Source organism: Choloepus didactylus, chromosome 18 (genome assembly GCF_015220235.1).
Source record: "Choloepus didactylus isolate mChoDid1 chromosome 18, mChoDid1.pri, whole genome shotgun sequence".
Lineage (NCBI taxonomy): Eukaryota > Metazoa > Chordata > Mammalia > Pilosa > Megalonychidae > Choloepus > Choloepus didactylus.
The window spans coordinates 60,348,693-60,369,861 of NC_051324.1; the positions used below are offsets into that span (position 1 = coordinate 60,348,693).

At 41.8% G+C, this 21,169-nt stretch overlaps 1 protein-coding gene and 1 pseudogene across 1 annotated transcript; one reads left to right on the forward strand and one right to left on the reverse strand.

Annotated features, from left to right (window-relative positions):
* Positions 1–3,308: 3,308 nt before the first annotated feature.
* LOC119514803 (homeobox protein Nkx-2.4-like) lies at positions 3,309–4,062 on the reverse strand. Its single transcript, XM_037810524.1, has 2 exons — positions 4,014–4,062; positions 3,309–3,931 (listed from the first exon to the last, which is right to left on the reverse strand). Exons 1-2 carry the CDS (start codon positions 4,060–4,062, stop codon positions 3,309–3,311), a joined length of 672 nt encoding a protein of 223 aa, XP_037666452.1.
* Positions 4,063–14,284: 10,222 nt separating this feature from the next.
* LOC119514804 overlaps positions 14,285–21,169 on the forward strand; it is a 41,894-nt pseudogene continuing 35,009 nt past the window's right edge.

The window sequence follows — 21,169 nt, forward strand, 5'->3', positions numbered from 1 at the left end:
ACTGGGCCATAACTTTGTTTTTCTTAGTGTAGGTTGTAATTTTCTGTTGTCTAGGCATGGTTTCCTTGGTTATCCAAATCAGGTTTTCCCAGACCAGAACAGGCTCAGGTCCCAGAGGGAAGAAATATTCAGTATCTGGTTTCCCTGCGGGTGTGTCTTAGAAAATTGCTCCACCCTTTGATGCCTTGGGTCACTGTACTTTTCTGCCCAGCAGGTGATGCCTGTTAGCCTATAATTCTTTTTTTTTTTTTTTAATCTTCATTTTATTGAGATATATTCACATACCACGCAGTAATACAAAACAAATCGTACTTTCGATTGTCCACACTACCATTACATACTTGTACATTCATCACCTAAATTAATCCCTGACACCTTCATTAGCACCCACACAAAAATAACAAGAATAATAATTAAAGTGAAAAAGAGCAATTGAAGTAAAAAAGAACACTGGGTAACTTGTCTGTTTGTTTCCTTCCCCTATTTTTCTACTCATCCATCCATAAACTAGACAAAGTGGAGTGTGGTCCTTATGGCTTTCCCAATCCCATTGTCACCCCTCATAAGCTACATTTTTATACAACTGTCTTCGAGATTCATGGGTTCTGGGTTGTAGTTTGATAGTTTCAGGTATCCACCACCAGCTACCCCAATTCTTTAGAACCTAAAAAGGGTCGTCTAAATTGTGCGTAAGAGTGCCCACCAGAGTGACCTCTCGGCTCCTTTTGGAATCTCTCTGCTACTGAAGCTTATTTCATTTCCTTTCACATCCCCCTTTTGGTCAAGAAGATGTTCTCCGTCCCACGATGCCAGGTCTACATTCCTCCCGGGGAGTCATATTCCACGTTGCCAGGGAGATTCACTCCCCTGGGTGTCTAATCCCACGTAGGGGGGAGGGCAGTGATTTCACCTTTCAAGTTGGCTTAGCCAGAGAGAGAGGGCCACATCTGAGCAACAAAGAGGCATTCGGGAGGAGGCTCTTAGGCACAACCATAGGGAGGCCTAGCCTCTCCTTTGCAGCAACTGTCTTCCCAAGGGTAAAACCTGTGGTAGAGGGCTCAACCCATCAAACCACCAGTCCCCTATGTCTGTGGTCATGTTAGCAACCATCGAGGTGGGGTAGGCGAATACCCCTGCATTCTCCACAGGCTCCTCAAGGGGGCACTACATCTTTTTTTCCTTGTTTTTCTTTTTTTTTTTTTTTAACTTTCCCTTCTTCTTTTTTTTTTTTTTTTTTATAAAAAAAGATCATTTCTATTTAATGATCAACATTTATTTTTAATAGCATTCATCAGTCTAGTAGTTCTTCATTCTGCAAATAAATTATCAAGGAAAACCTGTCCACGAAGATTCATTTTCTTTAAATATGTTACCTGGAGCCCTTGGTCCATGAGCTATTATTGTTTTTGTAGGTGTTGGGCTGTAAAAACAAAAAACAAACAAACAAAAAACTTACTGCAATCCAAGTGTACTTTTAGAACACATTTTCTAGAAGTAAAGCTTCAGAATTCTGGTACTAACACAAGGGAATCAAATCGACATAAACAAGCATTTTTAAATGTGGCACTAGTAATAGTTTGCTGGCTTGGATAACATTTCTAATGTCAATCCCATTTATATGCAAAAATCCAAGTTGGAAGAATAGTCTGTAGAAGTATTACATCATTTGATTTTTCTGTCCATATTATTTCTTCTTATGTGAAATGTTTTAAAAATTAGACCTCATTTCCCAAAAATGCATTTATAGCCCCCTTGAGAAAGGGCAAACCCTTGATTCTTTAAGGGGACTGGAGTTATTTTTATAAAACATTTACCATTTAAAAATACAGCTTAGAGAAAATGATAGTTTAACTTCCTAAGGATTCACTTTGCACTTTCAAAAAAACACTGCAACAACAAAGTAAAATAAAATGTTTCAGCTAGAGCTGTAATTCTAAAACCTCAAATGTAAAAGAGGCTTGGGGTTTCTAGTAACTAGTTATGATCATTTATAAATCACCTTTTATCCAGCCGATTTCTTTAACTACATAATTTTATGAGCTCAAGTTCTAGAGTTCCTTTTAAGTTTTTTTACTCCAATGCCGATTATTTAAATTACGAGTAAACTGGGCTGTGTCACATCATGCCACCTGGTGTAATAAAACACACACACACCCCTATAATGATAAAGAAATGGCCACTTGACTTTTGGGAAAAAAGTACTTAAGGTTCTGTTAAGTCACATTTAAAGATCGATTTGAAACATAAGAAATATAAATTGGCATAATAAAGAGTAAATACATTGTACAATAAAACACCAACAAAATCGGTGTGCACCCTCCATTAAGTTCTAAATATGATGGAAAATTATGAACATTTTAGTTACTTATTCTTTACATCATGATTACAATTCAATAAATCATCTCTCTTCGTCTTGACTGTGCTTTCAAATATAAATTCATTAACTGGTATCCATTTTATTTGCTTGCTCTAGTACTTTATCAAGGTATTCAAATTCAAACAAGAAAATATTTCAGCAGTGTAAATAACATGTCTACAGAAGGATGGGGTGTATTTATTTCTTGGTTGATTTTGGGGAGACCCGATTCCGTATAACGAGTTTACAACTCATTTTCCTTATAATGAACAGCATCTTAGGAAAAAAAATTCTCTTTGAGGGTAATAAACAAACACTCATTTGCCCAATAATGATCAAAACATTTTGTAATCTGCATTACATTTAAAAAGCTATGTCAATCAATAAAATCGGTATTTTTGATTATTTTACTCTATTTTTCTATTACCTAAACGGCAATAATTCTTCTGCAATAATGGTGCTATGTGCATGATCCACCTTGAGCTACAATTCAATTTACTTTCAATCAAACATTAATGAAATTGCACTTGGTGGGGGGCAGTGCTTCGAAAATCAGTCTTCCGAGATAAGTTCCACTTGCAAAAGGATTCATTGTTAAAGCTGGGTTGATATTTAGAGCTACAAACACCAACAAAGTTTCCAACTTTTAAAACTCTAAGAGCTTTGGTTAGGAACATGGTGGACGTGGACTTAGCCAGCTCTTCGCATAATTTAAGAAATTCTGGAACAAGGACTCTGCAACTGAAAGCCCCGTGGCGTGAGGTTCGGTCCCTGGGACTGTCGCTGAGCCCTACCCCCGGGTTCAGGTTCGGAGCACGCGCCTCTCCATGGCCGGTTCGTTTTAGATCGCCAGGTACACAAGTCGGTTACCGCACGTTTCCTTATCTGTTCTCGCAGTTCCTCGCACACCATCAGGCCGCAGGCAGGACCTCGCCCCGGGGGACCCGCACGGTCACCAAGTCCTGCCATAGAGCAGGTTGGCGCCGAGCACGCCGCCGCCGCCGTAGTCTCCGGCGGCTGCATCCAAGGCCGCCAGGCCGCCCCCCGGCCCGTGCAGCGCGGGCGGGCTTGGCGACAGCTCCTCGAGCTCGGGCGCCGGCGTCGAGGCGGGCGGCTGCGGGCCGGCGGGGCCGGGCGTCGGGGTGCCCGCGCCGTTCTGGCACGGCTTGCCGTCCTTGACCAGCACCGGCACGGCCACGCGGCGCGGCGACGGCGGCGGCGGCGGCGGGCCCAGGCCGCCCTCCTGCTGCAGCTGCTGCGCCGCCTTGTCCTTGGCCTGCCGCTTCATCTTATAGCGATGGTTCTGGAACCAGATCTTGACCTGCGTCGGCGTCAGGTGAATCATGCTGGCCAGGTGCTCGCGCTCGGGTGCTGACAGGTACTTCTGCTGCTTGAAGCGCCGCTCCAGCTCGTAGACCTGCGCCTGCGAGAAGAGCACGCGGCGCTTCCTTCGTGGCGCTGCCACCGCCGCCGCCGCGTGCAGCGGCGCCAGCGACTTGGCGGCGTCGGCGATGCCCGTCAATGACCCCATGCCGGCCACGTTCACGCCCGCCGACGGCCCCATGAACCTGGAGACTGGGGAGGGGGCCCGAAGGGGGGCGGCCGGTGAGCGCCAGGGTGCTGGGAGCCCGCTCCCGCCGCTCCGCTTTCCTCACACCTGCGACGGGCAGCGCCCGGGCCTGGCCCCAGCAACCCCTGCGCCCCATGGGCCGGGTCCCAGGACACCCCGCGCGCCCCGGGCCCGGCACCCACCGCGCGCCCTGGGACCCGACCTCCCTTCTTCTTTAAATCAACTCTATGAAAAAATAGTTAAAAAGAAAACAAACATACAATAAAAGAACATTTCAAAGAGACCATAACAAAGGAGTAAGAAAAAGACAACTAACCTAAGATAACTGCTTAACTTCCAACATGTTCCTACTTTACCCCAAGAAAGTTACCTAATATAGCAACATTTCTGTGAACTTGTTCCTACTATATCCATCAGAAATTAACAGACCATAGTCATTCCTGGGCATCCCCAGAACGTTAAATAGCTTATCTGTTCTCCTTGGATTATTGTTCCCCCTTCCTTAATTGCTCTCTATAGCTAGTTCCCCTACATTCTACATTATAAACCATTCGTTTTACATTTTTCAAAGTTCACATTAGTGGTAGCATATAATATTTCTCTTTTTGTGCCTGGCTTATTTCGCTCAGCATTATGTCTTCAAGGTTCATCCATGTTGTCATATGTTTCACCAGATCGTTCCTTCTTACTGCCGCGTAGTATTCCATAGTGTGTATATACCACATTTTATTTATCCACTTATCTGTTGAAGGACATTTGGGTTGTTTCCATCTCTTGGCAATTGTGAATAATGCTGCTATGAACATTGACGTGCAGATATCTGTTCGTGTCACTGCTTTCCGATCTTCCGGGTATATACCGAGAAGTGCAATCGCTGGATCGAATGGTAACTCTATATCTAGTTTTCTAAGGAACTGCCAGACTGACTTCCAGAGTGGCTGAACCATTATACAGTCCCACCAACAATGAATAAGAGTTCCAATTTCTCCACATCCCCTCCAGCATTTGTAGTTTCCTGTTTGTTTAATGGTAGCCATTCTAATCGGTGTTAGATGGTATCTCATTGTGGTCTTAATTTGCATGTCTCTAATAGCTAGTGAAGCTGAACATTTTTTCATGTGTTTCTTGGCCATTTGTATTTCCTCTTCAGAGAACTGTCTTTTCATATCTTTTGCCCATTTTATAATTGGGCTGTCTGTACTATTGTCATTGAGTTGTAGGATTTCTTTATATATGCAAGATATCAGTCTTTTGTCAGATACATGGTTTCCAAAAATTTTTTCCCATTGAGTTGGCTGCCTGTTTACCTTTTTGAGAAATTCCTTTGAGGTGCAGAAACTTCTAAGCTTGAGGAGTTCCCATTTATCTATTTTTTCTTTTGTTGCTTGTGCTTTGGGTGTAAAGTCTAGGAAGTGGCCGCCTAATACAAGGTCTTGAAGATGTTTTCCTACATTATCTTCTAGGAGTTTTATGGTACTTTATTTTATATTGAGATCTTTCATTCATTTTGAGTTAATTTTTGTGTAGGGTGTGAGGTAGGGGTCCTCTTTCATTCTTTTGGATATGGATATCCAATTCTCCCAGCCCCATTTGTTGAAAAGACCATTATGACTCAGTTCAGTGACTTTGGGGGCCTTATCAAAGATCAGTCGGCCATAGATCTGAGGGTCTATCTCTGAATTCTCAATTCGATTCCATTGATCTATATGTCTATCTTTGTGCCAGTACCATGCTGTTTTGACAACTGTGGCTTTATAATAAGCTTCAAAGTCAGGGAGTGTAAGTCCTCCCACTTCATTTTTCTATTTTAGATTGTCTTTAGCAATTCGAGGCATTTTCCCTTTCCAAATAAATTTGATAAGTAGCTTTTCCAAGTCTGCAAAGTAGGTTGTTGGAATTTTGATTGGGATTGCATTGAATCTGTAGATGAGTTTGGGTAGAATTGACATCTTAATGACATTTATTCTTCCTATCCATGAACATGGAATATTTTTCCATCTTTTAAGGTCCCCTTCTATTTCTTTTAGTAGAGTTATGTAGTTTTCTTTGTATAGGTCTTTTACATCTTTGGTTAAGTTTATTCCTAGGTACTTGATTTTTTTAGTTGCTATTGAAAATGGTATCTTTTTCTTGAGTGTCTCTTCAGTTTGTTCATTTCTAGCATATAGAAACATTACTGACTTATGTGCATTAATCTTGTATCCCGCTACTTTGCTAAATTTGTTTATTAGCTCTAGTAGCTGTATCATCGATTTCTCAGGGTTTTCTAGATATAAGATCGTATCATCTGCAAACAATGACAGTTTTACTTCTTCCTTTCCAATTTGGATGCCTTTTATTTCTTTGTCTTGCCGGATTGCCCTGGCTAGCACTTCCAGCACAATGTTGAATAACAGTGGTGACAGCGGGCATCCTTGTCTTGTTCCTGATCTTAGAGGGAAGGCTTTCAGTCTTTCACCATTGAGTACTATGCTGGCTGTGGGTTTTTCATATATACTCTTTATCATGTTGAGGAAGTTTCCTTCAATTCCTACCTTTTGAAGTGTTTTTATCAAAAACGGATGTTGGATTTTGTCAAATGCTTTTTCAGCATCTATTGAGATGATCATTTGATTTTTCCCTTTTGACTTGTTAATGTGTTGTAATACATTGATTGATTTTCTTATGTTGAACCCTCCTTGCATGCCTGGAATGAACCCCACTTGGTCATGGTGTATGATTTTTTTAATGTGTCTTTGGATTCGATTTGCAAGTATTTTGTTGAGGATTTTTGCATCTATATTCATTAGGGAGATTGGCCGGTAGTTTTCCTTTTTTGTAGCATCTTTGCCTGGTTTGGGTATTAGATTGATGTTAGCTTCATAAAATGAGTTAGGTAGTGTTCCATTTTCTTCAATGTTTTGAAAGAGTTTGAGTAAGATTGGTGTCAGTTCTTTCTGGAAAGTTTGGTAGAATTCCCCTGTGAAGCCATCTGACCCTGGGCATTTATTTGTGGGAAGATTTTTGATGGCTGACTGGATCTCTTTGCTTGTTATGGGTTGGTTGAGGTCTTCTATTTCTTCTCTGGTCAGTCTAGGTTGTTCATAAGTTTCCAGGAAATCGTCCATTTCTTCTACATTATCCAGTTTGTTGCCATACAGTTGTTCATAGTATCCTCTTATAATTTTTTTAATTTCTTCAGGATCTGCAGTTATGTCACCTTTTTCATTCATTATTTTGTTTATATGGGTCTTCTCTCTTTTTGATTTTGTCAGTCTAGCTAGGGGCTTGTCAATCTTATTGATCTTCTCAAAGAACCAACTTTTGGTGATATTTATCCTCTCTATTGTTTTTTTGTTCTCTATGTCATTTATTTCTGCTTTAATCCTTGTTATTTCTTTTCTTCTACTTGGTTTAGGATTGGTTTGCTGTTCATTTTCTAGCTTCTTCAGTTGATCCATTAGTTCTTTGATTTTGGCTCTTTCTTCCTTTTTAATATATGCATTTAGTGCTATAAATTTCCCCCTTTGCACTGCTTTTGCTGCATCCCATAGATTTTGGTATGTTGTATTCTCATTTTCATTCATCTCTATATATTTAGCAATTTCTCTTGCTATTTCTTCTTTAACCCACTGATTGTTTAGGAGTGTGTTGTTTAACCTCCAGGTATTTGTGAATTTCTAAGTCTCTGATGGTTATTGACTTCTAATTCTATTCCATTATGGTCAGAGAATGTGCTTCGAATAATTTCAAACTTTTTTAATTTATTAACGCTTGTTTTATGTCCCAGCATACGATCTATTCTGGAGAAAGTTCCGTGAGCACTAGAAAAGTATGTGTATCCTGGTGATTTGGGATGTAATGTTCTGTATATGTCTGTTAAATCTAACTCATTTATCAGATTGTTTAGGTTTTCAATTTCCTTATTGGTCTTCTGTCTGGTTGATCTACCTATAGGAGAGAGTGATGTGTTGAAGTCTCCCACAATTATTGTGGAAACATCAATTGCTTCCTTTAGTTTTGCCAGTGTTTCTCTCATGTATTTTGTGGCACCTTGATTAGGTGCATAGACATTTATGATTGTTATTTCCTCTTGTTGAATTGCCCCTTTTATTATTATGTAGTGACCTTCTTTGTCTCTCAAAACATCCCTGCATTTAAAGTCTATTTTATCTGAGATTAATATTGCTACACCTGCTTTCTTTTGGCTGTAGCTTGCATGAAATATTTTTTTCCATCCTTTCACTTTCAGTTTCTTTGTGTCCCTGTGTCTAAGATGAGTCTCTTGTATGCAACATATTGATGGTTCATTCTTTTTGATCCATTCTGCGAATCTATATCTTTTAATTGGGGAGTTTAATCCATTTACATTCAACGTTATAACCGTGAAGGCATTTCTTGAATCAGTCATCTTATTCTTTGGTTTATGTTTGTCATATATATTTTTCCCCTCTCTCTATTAATATCCTTTATTGTACCCATACTGAATCTCTTTAGTACTGAACCTTTCTCCAAGTCTCTCTGTCCTGTCTTTGTTTCTCTGTCTGTAGGGCTCCCTTTAGTATCTCCAGTAGGGCAGGTCTCTTGTTAGCAAATTCTCTCAGCATTTGTTTGTCTGTGAAAAATTTAAGCTCTCCCTCAAATTTGAAGGAGAGCTTTGCTGGATAAAGTATTCTTTGTTGGAAATTTTTCTCACTCAGAATTTTAAATATATCATGCCACTGCCTTCTCGCCTCCAGGTGGCTGCTGAGTGGTCACTACTTAGTCTTATGCTTTTTCCTTTGTATGTGGTGAATTGCTTTTCTCTTGCTACTTTCAGAACTTGCTCCTTCTCTGCCGTGTTTGACAGTGTGATCAGAATATGTCTTGGAGTGGGTTTATCTGGATTTATTCTATTTGGAGTTCGATGGGCATTTATGATTTGTGTATTTATGTTGTTTAGAAGGTTTGGGAAGTTTTCCCCAACAATTTCTTTGAATACTCTTCCTAGACCTTTACCCTTTTCTTCCCCTTCTGGAACACCAATGAGTCTTATATTCGGACGTTTCATATTATCTATCATATCCCTGAGGTCCGTTTCGATTTTTTCAATTCTTTTCCCCATTCTTTCTTTTATGCTTTCATTTTCCATTCTGTCATCTTCCAGGTCACTGATTCGTTGTTCAACTTCCTCTAGTCTTGTACTATGAGTGTCCAGAATCTTTTTAATTTGGTCAACAGTTTCTTTAATTTCCATAAGATCATCCATTTTTTTATTTAGTCTTGCAATGTCTTCTTTATGCTCTTCTAGGGTCTTCTTGATCTCCTTTGTATCCCGTACTATGGTCTCATTGTTCATCTTTAGTTCTTTGAGTAGCTGCTCTAGGTGCTGTGTCTCTTCAGATCTTTTGATTTGGGTGCTTGGGCTTGGGTTATCCATATCGTCTGGTTTTTTCATATGCTTTATAATTTTCTGTTGTTTTTGGCCTCTTGGCATTTGCTGAACTTGATAGGGTTCTTTTAGGATTTGTAGACCAATTGAAGTCCTTATCTCTAATTTATCAGATCTACAGCTTCGTGGAGTACACTTTCTCTAACTAACCAGCAGGTGGTGTCCACGAGCCACCTGTTCTCCACAAGCCAGTTCTCCCCTGCTTTGCGTTTGTGGTGAGTGGGGAAGTGAGTCTTGTGTGGTCCAATTGGTGTACCAAGCTTGAGTGTGTAGTTGGTGTTGCCTGCCCTGTATATGGGGCGTGTTTCTGGGCAGTCAGGGACGGGGGGTGGCTCTGACAATCAAATCTCCCTGGTGATCCTAGAGTTTTAAAGCTGCTGCAATAGTCTAATCCTTCAGTTCAGTCCTGCCACAGTTTGTCTCCGCCACTGACCCACAAGTGCTTGGTATTGGCGTATGGCTCCTGAGACTTGCAAGTGGGCCCCTCTTCCAGGCTGTGCACCCCGGGTCCTCTGTTGAGGGATGACTGTGCTATGTCTCGGGTGAGTGCCATCCCCCCAGGGCAGTTCTGGGCTGCTGGGCTGTGTAGGGAGGCTCCCAGTCTGCTGAAATGATGGCTGAATGGGGCTTTGTTAATTCACACTGCTCCACCTTCCGAACTCTGGGACAATCAGCTGAGGTTGCAGGGAAGGCTAATGTCTACGCCCAGTTTTGTGGTGTCTTCCTGTTATTTGAAGCACTTACGTCCCACTGGGTTGTCTGGGGCAGCTCTGGGCTATGGGGCTGTCGATGGGCAGGAGTGTGTCCTGTCCACCAGGATGATGGCTGTGAGCGGACACCCCCCTTTTCTTGGGAAGTTGTGGTGTTTAGTGAATTTTCTCAGCCACTGGATTATTGCCTTTTGTCTCAGAGCTCTCTTAGTTCTGCTCTTGTCTTGACCTGTCCAAATTGCAAGTCTTTGAAGCTTTCTGTATTGGGCTTCTTAGAGTAATTGTTTTAGAAAAAGAAAAAAGGATTAAAAAAAAAAAAAAAAAAAAAGGGCCCGCCTCAGAGATCTAATGGGCCATTTCCTCTCTCTAGAACCCCCCAAACTTTGGGTGAACCACCATCCGCCCTGGCTAGAAAGTATGGTAATGAACAGGTCTAAATCTCAGTCCCCTTCCCTCACCCGACAGGCCCTCCAACCCCCACCACTCCTGACCTCCAGCAGCCATTGAAGGGATGTTTAAATGGGCTCCTTGGAAGGAAGCCTCTCCTGATCTGGAGGCCCCCTGGGTGGCAGATGCCTACACAGGGAGAGCCAGTTTCTCCTCCCTTAGCCTTTGGGGCTGTCCTCTGTGTTCTCACAGTTGTTCTGTTTCTCCCTTTCAGAACTGCTGGATGCCAACCTTCTCTCATCCATCAACTGCGCCAAAATGATTGTGTCTTCAGGAGGGGGGATGAACAACTGGTGAGGACATTGTGGGACTTAGTTAGCAGGCAGAGCCCCAAGAAGGAGGATGTGACAGAGAAAGGGGCAACAGGAAATGACTGGTGGGCACTCCGTTTTTGCAATCTAGAAAAAATGTGGTAGAGTGGAAGGGCTTGAAACTCCGAGTTGGTAGATCTGGGATATGATTCTTTCTCTAATATGGTATTCAACAAGACTGTTGCTTATAGTAACAGAAACCAACTTAAGTTAGCTGGGGATGGGGGGGGGCAATTAATTCTGTGAGGAAAAGGTATCTTACTGACCACCCCCTCCCACCCACTACACACACACAGACATACACACACACACACACACTCTCTCTCTCTCTCTCTCTCTCTCTCTCTCTGCAGATCAGCTTTTTCTGCTCCCCTATGCACGACATACTATGGGTGCTCCAAACTTATGGTCTAAAGTTCTAAACCATAGAGACCAGCTAGAGTTAGTCCCAGTCCAGCTTCCTGGCATAGAGAATGTGATTGGTTCAGCTTGGACCAGTTGTTCTCCCCTCAGTCCAATTGGCTGTAAGCCTGGGAGGAGTGAAGCAATGCAATCGTGCTTGCCATTGGGGCCCACTCTCCATAATCGGGAGCAAAATTTCTGTGAAGAAAGTGGTGCTCATCACCTGGGCAGATAATCGACAGCTGACAGCTCACCAACTGTGGATGTTGAGATGGTCACTTAACTTTTCTGAGCTTCAAACTGAATATATAAATCTGCTCTTGCTGCCCCCACAGGTAACTGTGAGGATTGAAGGAGTTAAGTGCCTTGCATACCCTATACCCCATGTGAATTGTTGATTTTAGGTCTTATCCTTTTAGGAAAGTCAACGGTAGCACCTGGGATTTCTAAAGTAATAGCCCTGTAAAGCAGTGCTTTCCCCCTTCAGAGAGAGAAAAGAGTTTCAAAATGTGGAAACATACTAAGTAGGGGAAGAGGGCAGACACCAGGGATGAGGGAAATTTAAAGGATAACCAGAGGACAGACCAGAGAGCTAGGAATGAGGGGATTCTGGGCATTGCTCTGCACCGTAGACTCCTCAAGAACTGGGTCATATGTGTGGAGAAAGAAGCTACCTAGTGGGAAGCAAGAATGGCATCTTTTTTCTTCACAGGATAAAATGGAAATTGCACTGTTTGGGCCGGCCACTGTCCTACTGGATGACAGGATGTCACCTGTGACAAAACAAGGGTGCAGGCCTGCTGTGGAGTCATTGCGGGACTCTTTTCCTCATGAGGGTATTTTTTTTTCTTCTTCCTCTTGCCTCCACTTCATGTTATCTTCTTCCCTTCCCGTGTACAAATAAATTCCTCTTCCTTCCAACTTCAAATTGACCAGAGCCCCAGGAATAAACGGTTCTCTTGGACTTCCTCTTTGTTCTCATCCAGGCCCAGGACTCTGGTTTCTGACCATCATTTGCAAACCAAGAGGACCACAGTGAAGTTTCTGTATTTTTGGAATTATTAAAGCATTCCCTGTACAAAGACTGTGTCAATTTATTCAGTAGTTCCACATATATTTGGGTGTCTAATGTGGTAGAAGTGTGCTAGATACTGATAAGTAAGATAAAACATAACTAAAGCTCTTTAAGTTTTCATAATCTAGGTGAGGAAGTAGAGACGTACATGACTAATTATAATGGATAATGAAATGGCTAATAAAATCTATAATATTGGTTTGATACTCTATCATGATATAAGTAAGCCCTCAGAAGAAGAGAATGGGTTCAGCTAAGGATCTGGTATTGAGGTTGAGAAAGTAGTGGCAGCAAGGGGGAAACGGTACCAAATCCCAATATTTTGGAGTGCTTTGGGAGAATGGGCTACAATCTAGATTTTGTAGGATGGCCTCTCTGGCTAGGAACCAGTTTTCTTGGAGGATGCAGAGGTGGAGTAGATTTAGGCCGAGGCAAAGGCAGAAAAGGGACAGTTGGAGGAATGTCCTTCTCATAGCCATCATTAGTAGCATCTGATGAAACTGGGGTGTTAGCTTGGGCCACTCATGCCCCTACCGCTGGCCCTCAACTACTTCAGCTATAAAATGAGAGCTTTTACTATTCCGTGGTCCCTGACTTTTCAATTTCACACACCAGTAAAATAAACCAGAAAATAGAACTGTGAGATTTCCAACTTTTTTTTTAATGCCCAGTAAGTGTAGGAATCAAAACAACTATCACTTACTTATCAGCATCTCTTCATGAAAGAAGAAAAAAAATGTATCACTGTAATTATTGGGAGGTCATAATAGGATAATAAAATGGAATAGATTTTGCTTTATGAAATTAAAAAACTGATTATATTGTCCTTTTCTCATTTTGCTGAAGATTAGTGAACACTCATCACAGACCAGCACGGGTCTGAGGGCCATTATTTAGAAACCACAGGAGAAACCACATGTTCTGCAAGGACCCTTCTGGCTCTGACAGTCTAGGATTAAAATAAAGGGTCTTAGGCTCCATCAGCAAGTTACTTCACCAAATAGCTGCCTCATGATGCCTAGAATGCCCCTTCACAGGCACCACCAGCTCCAATTTTGATGCCTCACTTGGAACCACTCTTTGGTTTTCCAAATTTATGGAAAATAAACCTCCCACATCATCTTCAGCCCACAAACACACCTACACAGTTTACCGGAACCACACAGGACTCCCACGGAATTCTTTTGAGGATTTCATGCTAGACTGTTGCGGCAACCAGAGGCCTGAGCAAAACAGGCCTGTAGATTTTTGGTGCACAGCAGTCTGCCTGACCTAGGCAGCTAAAATGTTTAACCTATTGTTTTTCTAAGCCAATAAAGAGAAAAAGAGTAAATTGACCTTAAAATGTAACTTTATGGGAAGCAGGCGGGAGGTGACAGGCTCTTAGTCTCACAAAAAGAACACAATGTAATTGTTCAAGTGTTATTCTAGTCCTTCCTGCACCACCCCTCAGGTCAGAGTGGCCTGTTCCTGCATCTATGCCCCCTCCCACCCTTAGAAAGGCCTTTGTCTTAAACCCTTATAAAAGGCTTTCTGTCCTTTTTGCATTGCATGGTCACTTCCCTGCGAATGTGATGCCTGCCCGGCCTGAGAAAGCCGTCTTGATCTCTCCACGACTTCTCACCCTGTAAGTAAGCCCTGAATAAAAGTTCATGTATCAGAAAATGCTCGTTGTCTTCTTTCGCCTCTGGACTGGCATGGCCCTCATGGGCTGCGACAACTGTTAATAATGGCTTAGTGAGTTATACCTTGATTTGCATATTTAAAATTCCTGAAAACACTCTAAAGTCAAAGGACTGTATCGTTAGTGGTAACTTCTGACACAGCATCTGGAAATCTTTTTAAAGCTCAGAAAGTAGTGCTAACTACCTAGTCCCCTAGGCCCCTTCTCCAGGAGTCAAGACGGTGAAGCCGGCCTCTGCAAACATGTCTGTGTCTACCCTTTGATTTTATAAGCCCGCCCTTTAGGACTCTACCCTCAAAATAACTCTTTTGAGGATTTCATGCTAGACTGTTGTGGCAACCAGAGGCCTGAGCAGAGGGGTTGGAGGTGGGGACCCAGGTGCAAACACCCGCCCGGGGTGGGAAGGGAGAATGAGCGACTCCAAGGTTGCTCACGCCCCGCCCACGTCGAGCTGGTCCTCCTTCAAAACTTCGCGGGCACGCCTTGGGCAGGCGCAGTGGCGGGGGGGTTGGCGGAGTTAGTTCTTTTTGCGGTTGCGTCCGAGGGCGACCAAACCTTGCTGATGTGGGAGCTGAACTCTGGGCCCACGGCCGAGGCCTTGCTTGTGAGCCGGGGCCAGGGCGGAGGGAGGGAAGAAGAAAGCCGCCCACCCGGTGGCCGAGAGTTCCGGAGTCCTGCCTTAGCACTTCACCCGTGCTGAATTACCTCCATTTCCTCACCCGTCTTGAGGTCTCCGCTAATTTCAGGCCACATTGAGTGCAGGGAAGAGGAATATTAGTTCTAGAGGGTACCCCAGCAGTCAGCTAACCCAGCATGGGAAACATGCACTTAACTTGGCGTGGGACCCCTTTTCCCCCCTCCCCCAGCATTCTCTGTTCACAGTATTCTCCCAGTTTGGCCTTCTGTATTCAGTCCGTGTCTTCTCAAACTGCGGTGGCCCGTCCTAGTTACAATGCCATCATCAAGTTTTTTTCAGCAAGGGATGCTCACAGAGCCCAAAAGGCATGCGACCAGAAGCTGCTTTTTCAGAAATCTCCAGTGAAAGTGGGTCTGAATATGGAATTCCTACCCCCACAGGAATGAAGAGCTGAATTCAGTAACAGGCTAGCGTTTGCATGGTACTTTGCTTTACAGAATGCTTTCAGGTGTATTGCCATACTGATCCTCCACTCTCCAGTTTCTTCTAGGTGAAGGGGCTCAGGATGGTTGACATGCTTAAGGTGCATGACAATAATTGTTGGAGCTAGAGGTCAGACAGAAATTTAATGATGCTGAATCCCATGCCACTCTAGACTGCCCCTAAATTTGAGAAATCTTCAAAAGAAGAGTCTTGCTTATGTTTTCTTTTATGTAGGTTTAAAATATTTGACCATGACAATCTCTTGCCAGTTGTGTAGCATAAAGAATGCTTTGTCATCATCATCGTCATTGTTATCAGATGCATATTCAGAACTACCTTCAGTTTCCAGAAGATAGGCAAAACATACTTTAATGCATTGTAGAAACCATAATCCATATTGACATACTAACCAATTTTACTTTCCCAGAGCCCCAGAACTATATATTATTATGTGCTTCAATGTCTCAATTAAACCACCTTTCCATTTTAAGGACCATTTCAATTTCTCTAAATGAGTGAGGCTTAGACTTCCCAAACCTTTTGCTTTATAATTAATTATATGTCTTCATAAACCTTTTTTGATTGGCTACTTGATCCTTCCCACTGATCTTGCTGCCTATTCTTGTCCATCTTCCTTTCCTCATTGATTTAACCTTGATCTAATTTGAGAACTCTCCTCAGTAGTGACTCCAGGTATAATACTTCCACTTCTGCCTCCTGTTTGACACCCTCTTCAATCCTGGCTTTACTCCCTGTGATTGAAATGATTACCTGTCAGATCTTTAATTTGCAAACTAGGATCTGCTTTCTTGTAACGTGTGACCATTTCATGTAGCCACTCAGATATTACAGATGCTACTGGAAAGCTTATGAAAAAGTTACTTGGTATCAGTTTGTAAATAATGAGTTTTTAGTGCTCTTCAGACATTAAAACCACTTCATAGACGTTAAGTTTTTAGGTTTTCACAGCATAAAGCCCATCACTGATAGAACGCTAAGAAAATGTTCCACAAGTCAAAATATAGATGAGAAGAAAGGGCTTGCATATCAAATTTGGTTTATTTAGTGATTTTATACAAAGCTTTGGGTTACTATCCCTCAAATTATTATCTAGTTTAATTAAGTTGATCTTTTATACTTTAGCAAATCCACATAATTCCTGTCTTTTTTGCCTTTTATAGCTACAGTGAAGAGAATAATATTTAAAATAAAATCAAGGGAAGACCCAAGGGATCTGACAGGTTTTGTCGGCAGCATGAAGGAAAATGGTCTCCAGTCAGAACTGTGGCGAGGTTATCCACGGTCACGTCTGTCTACCCCTTAGGACTCAGCCCTTCTGAAGCTCTCTGGTTGTTCAGAAAAGCTTCACAATGACCCACCATACAGGCCAGCCTCTGCTGCTGCACTCCACATTCAAAAATTAGTCCTCATTTCTCCTTCCCAGCAGGCAGGTTCAGGTGGGGAAAGTAATTTTGTTTTTTATTTACTCATTCTTTCATTCCTTCCTTCAACAGACCATCAGTCCCCTGTTATATGCCAAGAACTGTTCTTACTTTTGAGAATGAGAAAAGAATAAGATATGGTACCCTATGGCACTTAAGGAGCTTATAAACTAGTGATAGAGGAAGATGCATAAACAAGTCAATAAAAAATAATGCTTTGACTTTATTTGTGTGTTTGAATTTTTACAGTAAATATATTCACATTCTACACTTCTATTTAAAGATGAAATAGATGTTTAAGAAAGAACTAATCATGTAAGAAATCCCCAGTAAAGTGTAAATTATTTAGAGAATTAACACTGCAGATATTTACATTCTCAGGAGCTTGTTAATACCAATGAAGTTCTAATTGTTTTAATTTCTAGTAATACTTATAGAAGTATATGTATTGCCCCTTCTAATGGGGTTAGTAACTTGGAGAGAGGGAGGCTGCAGATTGAGGCCCCACCTTGGCAGTGGTTCCATCTTATCTGCTTTTCAGGTCATATTCTCAGGCAGGAGGCAGCAGCTACTGGGTAGGAAGACAGAAACAATGCATTTTCTCGCCTTTTTTTTTTTTTTTTTTTTTTTATTGAGATTGCTCACATACCATACAGTCATCCAAAGATCCCAAGTGCACAATCAGTTACCCATGGTACCATCATACAGCTGTGCATCCATCATCACAATAATTTTTTTTCAATTTTTAGAACATTTTCATTACTCCAGAAAAGAAATGAAGACAAAAAAGAAAACTTGAATCCTCCCATACCCCTAACTACCCCTCCTCCATTATTGACTCATAGTATTGGTATAGTACATTTGTTACTGTTGATGAAAGAATGTTAAAATACTACTAACTGTAGTACTTAGTTTGCAATAGGTTTATTTTTTCCCTATATACCTGTATTAGTTAGGGTTCTCTAGGGAAACAGAAGCAATGAGAGGTAGCTATGAATATAAGATAAAAGTGACTCACGCAACTGTGGTTATGCACGAGTCCAAATTCTGTAGGGCGGTCAGCAAACTGTCAACTCCAATGAAGATGTCCGATGAACTCTTCACAAAATGAACTGGCAACTTCGACGAACTCCTCAGGAAATGAACTGGGATCTTCAACGAACGTGTTCGATGAACTCAGGAAACGAACTGGCAACTTTGAACTCCTCAGGAAACGCTTTGCTGGTCAGCTGAAGAAGAAGTGAAGGCCCTCTATCTGTCTCGTTTATAAGCCTTCAACTGATTAATTGGATTAAATCCAGCCAACTGCATTCTCTCATTGTGGAAGACATGCCCTTTGGTAAGTCATCAGTCACAGCTGCAGCCAATTGACTGGTGATTTAATAAACCAGCCTGTTGGTTTATTAACCAGCCACCAACATCCTCGCAGCAATTGTTAGGCCAGTGCTTGCTTGACCAGACAGCTGGGTACTATCACCTGGCCAAGTTGACACATGAACTTAACCATCACCTCTATTATTAGCTTCTAGTTGTAGTGCTGTACATTTGTTCTAGTTCATGAAAGAGATTTCTAATATTTGTACAGTTAATCACAGACATTGTCCACCACAAGATTCACTGTTTTATACAGTCCCACATTTTAACCTCCAACTTTCCTTCTGGTGACATATGTGACTCTAAGCTTACCCTTTCTACCACATACACACACCATTCAGGACTGTTAGTTATTCTCACAATAGCATACTACCATCACTTCTGTCCATTTCCAAACACTTAAGTTCAACCTAGTTAAACATTCTGCTAATAATAAGCAACTGCTCCCCATTCTTTAGCCTCGTTCTATATCCTGGTAACTTATGTTTCATGTCTGTGAGTTTACATATTATAATTAGTTCATATCAGTGAGACCATACAATATTTGTCCTTATGTGTCTGACTTATTTCACTCAATATAGTGCCCTCATCAGCCATTTTTTAAAGATGGTTTTGTTCACCCACCGTACATTCCATCCTAATAAACAATTGATGGTTCCCTGTATAAACACGTATTTATGCATTCACCACCATCACCACTATCTATATAAGGACATCTCCATTTCTTCCACAAAGCAGGAGGAAGAGTCAAAGAAGGTAGAGAGACAAAAGAAAAAGAAAAGAAAAAAATGACAGCTAAAAAGCAACAAAAGAAAGACAGAATTAAACTAAGGTACAATAAAAGAGTTAGATAACACCATCAATGCCAAAAGTCCGATACCCCTCCCTAATATCCTCCTCTTATAGGCATTTAGCTTTGATATATTGCCTTTGTTACATTAAAGGAAGCATAATACATTGTTTCTGTTAATTATAGTCTCTAGTTTGCATTGATTGCATATTTTTCCCCAATACCACCCCATTTTTTTTTTTTTTTTACATTTAAAAAAATTATCTTTATTTAGGTTTCTGATTCAGCACATGTATCAAAGACTAATCAACATAAGGAAGTAAATAAGACACTAATTAGAAGTCTTACATCTCTCTAAACTCTGACCTAGAATGTCAAGATTGCCACTATTACCAGAACTCCAACCTAGTCAAGTTGTAGGACATGCCATCATGAACAACATACAATGTGCTCGGATACGCGGAAGCGGAAGACATGCTGGCACTTGGCTCCTCTTCTCCTTGTCGATGACTTTCCATTTGACAGTCCACTTTTGCTTTACATGGTAAGTACCAAATAAAGTCCAGAGAAGGCTCAGGGCCAACCTGATCAAAAACTTGTCCAGAGGAATGCATTCTCAAACTGTTGTGCCTGCAACTTTGTTTCTGCCAGGATGAAGTTCACATCAAGGTGTATAATACAATCCAGATGATGGTGCAGACTAAGAACTCACGCGGAGCAGTAACCCGAGTTAAGGCATGAATGCACACACACGCGCGCACACAGCACCCACACTGCTACGAACCCAGTATTCCTTCAATCACCTAATGAGAGGCAACCTGGGCTTGGTAGTTGACCACAACTGCTTAGCATTCTGGAAATGCTCCCCACAACTTCATGTGAACAGCTGTATGATTTTATCAAAAAACAAAACTAAACTAAACTAAAAAAACCATGCACAAAAACCTAAAACCCCCTTAATTTTTTACAATGGACAATGGCTCTTGAGCATGGAACTTCTGTAGCAGCATCAATAGCTGGCTCTTCGATAATTTTGGAATAAATGTTGTTTTAGTATGTATTTCTTTGGTAATCACCACAAAATTTTCAGTGTTGGTTACCCATACAACAACTACTAGACAGAAGATCTAATTTATACAGAAAGCTTTCTTCTGTACTGATAAGATAAAAATATTGAGCTCTCAAGGCATAGGTTACAATGCTTTCTTGTCTTATTGAGCAACCTGCAAGTCAGGCTTCATGCAGGAGTTCATGTCTACTTAGCAAAGGGTGATACATGTTCTATTTTCCTAGCATTGAATGGTTAAAAACTCACATTATCAATTACTTCTGGTGGAATCATTTAGAAGTCAATTGCAAAGGGACAGCAGCACTGGGGAGTCAAAGCCACATTCTGGTCACACATTTATTCCATGGTTGCTGGTAAATATCTCAAGAGCTCAGAATTTAAAACTCCTTTCAATCAACAAAGGAGTAAGCTCAATTAAGTTACATCTTAAAAACTCCCACCATCTGCCAAATTTCTAGACTCTGCTTACACTATCAGCATGAGAGGTGTCAGGTATTAGGTAAATTAATTTGGTTTTGTACAAAAGGCATGGTAATCCAGCAAGGGTGGATTTACCCTATTCGCAGCACAGTGGTAGCCAAGGGTCTCTGTCAGCAAGACAGGCACATGGAGGCTCCTGGAGCTCCTGTTGCTCCTTCCAGCCCTCCCGATGGCCCCTCACCTCCCAGAAGCCTCTGGGAGCCAGCCCAGGTTCACCTGAGCGAGGGGCAACAGGAACGGCAGTGGCTGCATTCAGCCCCCAGGAGAAGCCCAGGTAAGCCAGCTTCCCACAGGGGAGGGGTCTCTTAACCTCTGTGACTCAGGTTTTTAATTGATAGGTCCCCGGTGCTGGGGCAAATGCCAAGAAACGGCCCCAGCAGTTACTGCCCAAATGCTACCGGCTCCACGTGGGGTCATGAAACACCTGAAAGGAACATGAAACGTCACAAATTCAAAGTCGTAGTGTTTTCTGAATTCTGAATGTCTGCAGGGAGAGGCAACTAGATGTACGGTGAAAGAAGGCTGTTTAAAGGAGTGGTGTTTTATTTAGAAGTGAAATGACTATTCCAGAGGAACCAGCACTACCTTTGGGCAGAAGTTTGAGTCTGTCTCTAAGAGGTGTCTGTCAGGAGCTGTTTGCCCAATCCAAATGTTTTCTCATTCACCATATGGCAATGTTTTGACTTGTGTGCTTTCAGGAGGTAACTCAATTCACAGAAGCTAAGAGAAGTTACGCTACGGACATCTTGTTTGGGTGTAAGACACTATCTGACAGCATTGAAATCTATAATCTCATAAAAGAGTCTTGTAAACATATACCATATTTCTCCTATAAGAAAAACTGAGAACTGTACCACAAAGGCAACGTTTGTTTGCCTACTCTCAGAATTCCCCGGAATGGCCATATACCAGGAGGGTCAGCAAGCTGT

Bases quoted from the DNA above. Each gene is read 5' to 3' on its own strand.
- LOC119514803 (XM_037810524.1), bottom strand. From the start codon at position 4,062: ATGGGGCGCAGGGGTTGCTGGGGCCAGGCCCGGGCGCTGCCCGTCGCA. The intron at 3,932-4,013 runs GTGTGAGGAAAG...CCCCCTCCCCAG, and splicing joins CCGGGCGCTGCCCGTCGCAG to TCTCCAGGTTCATGGGGCCG.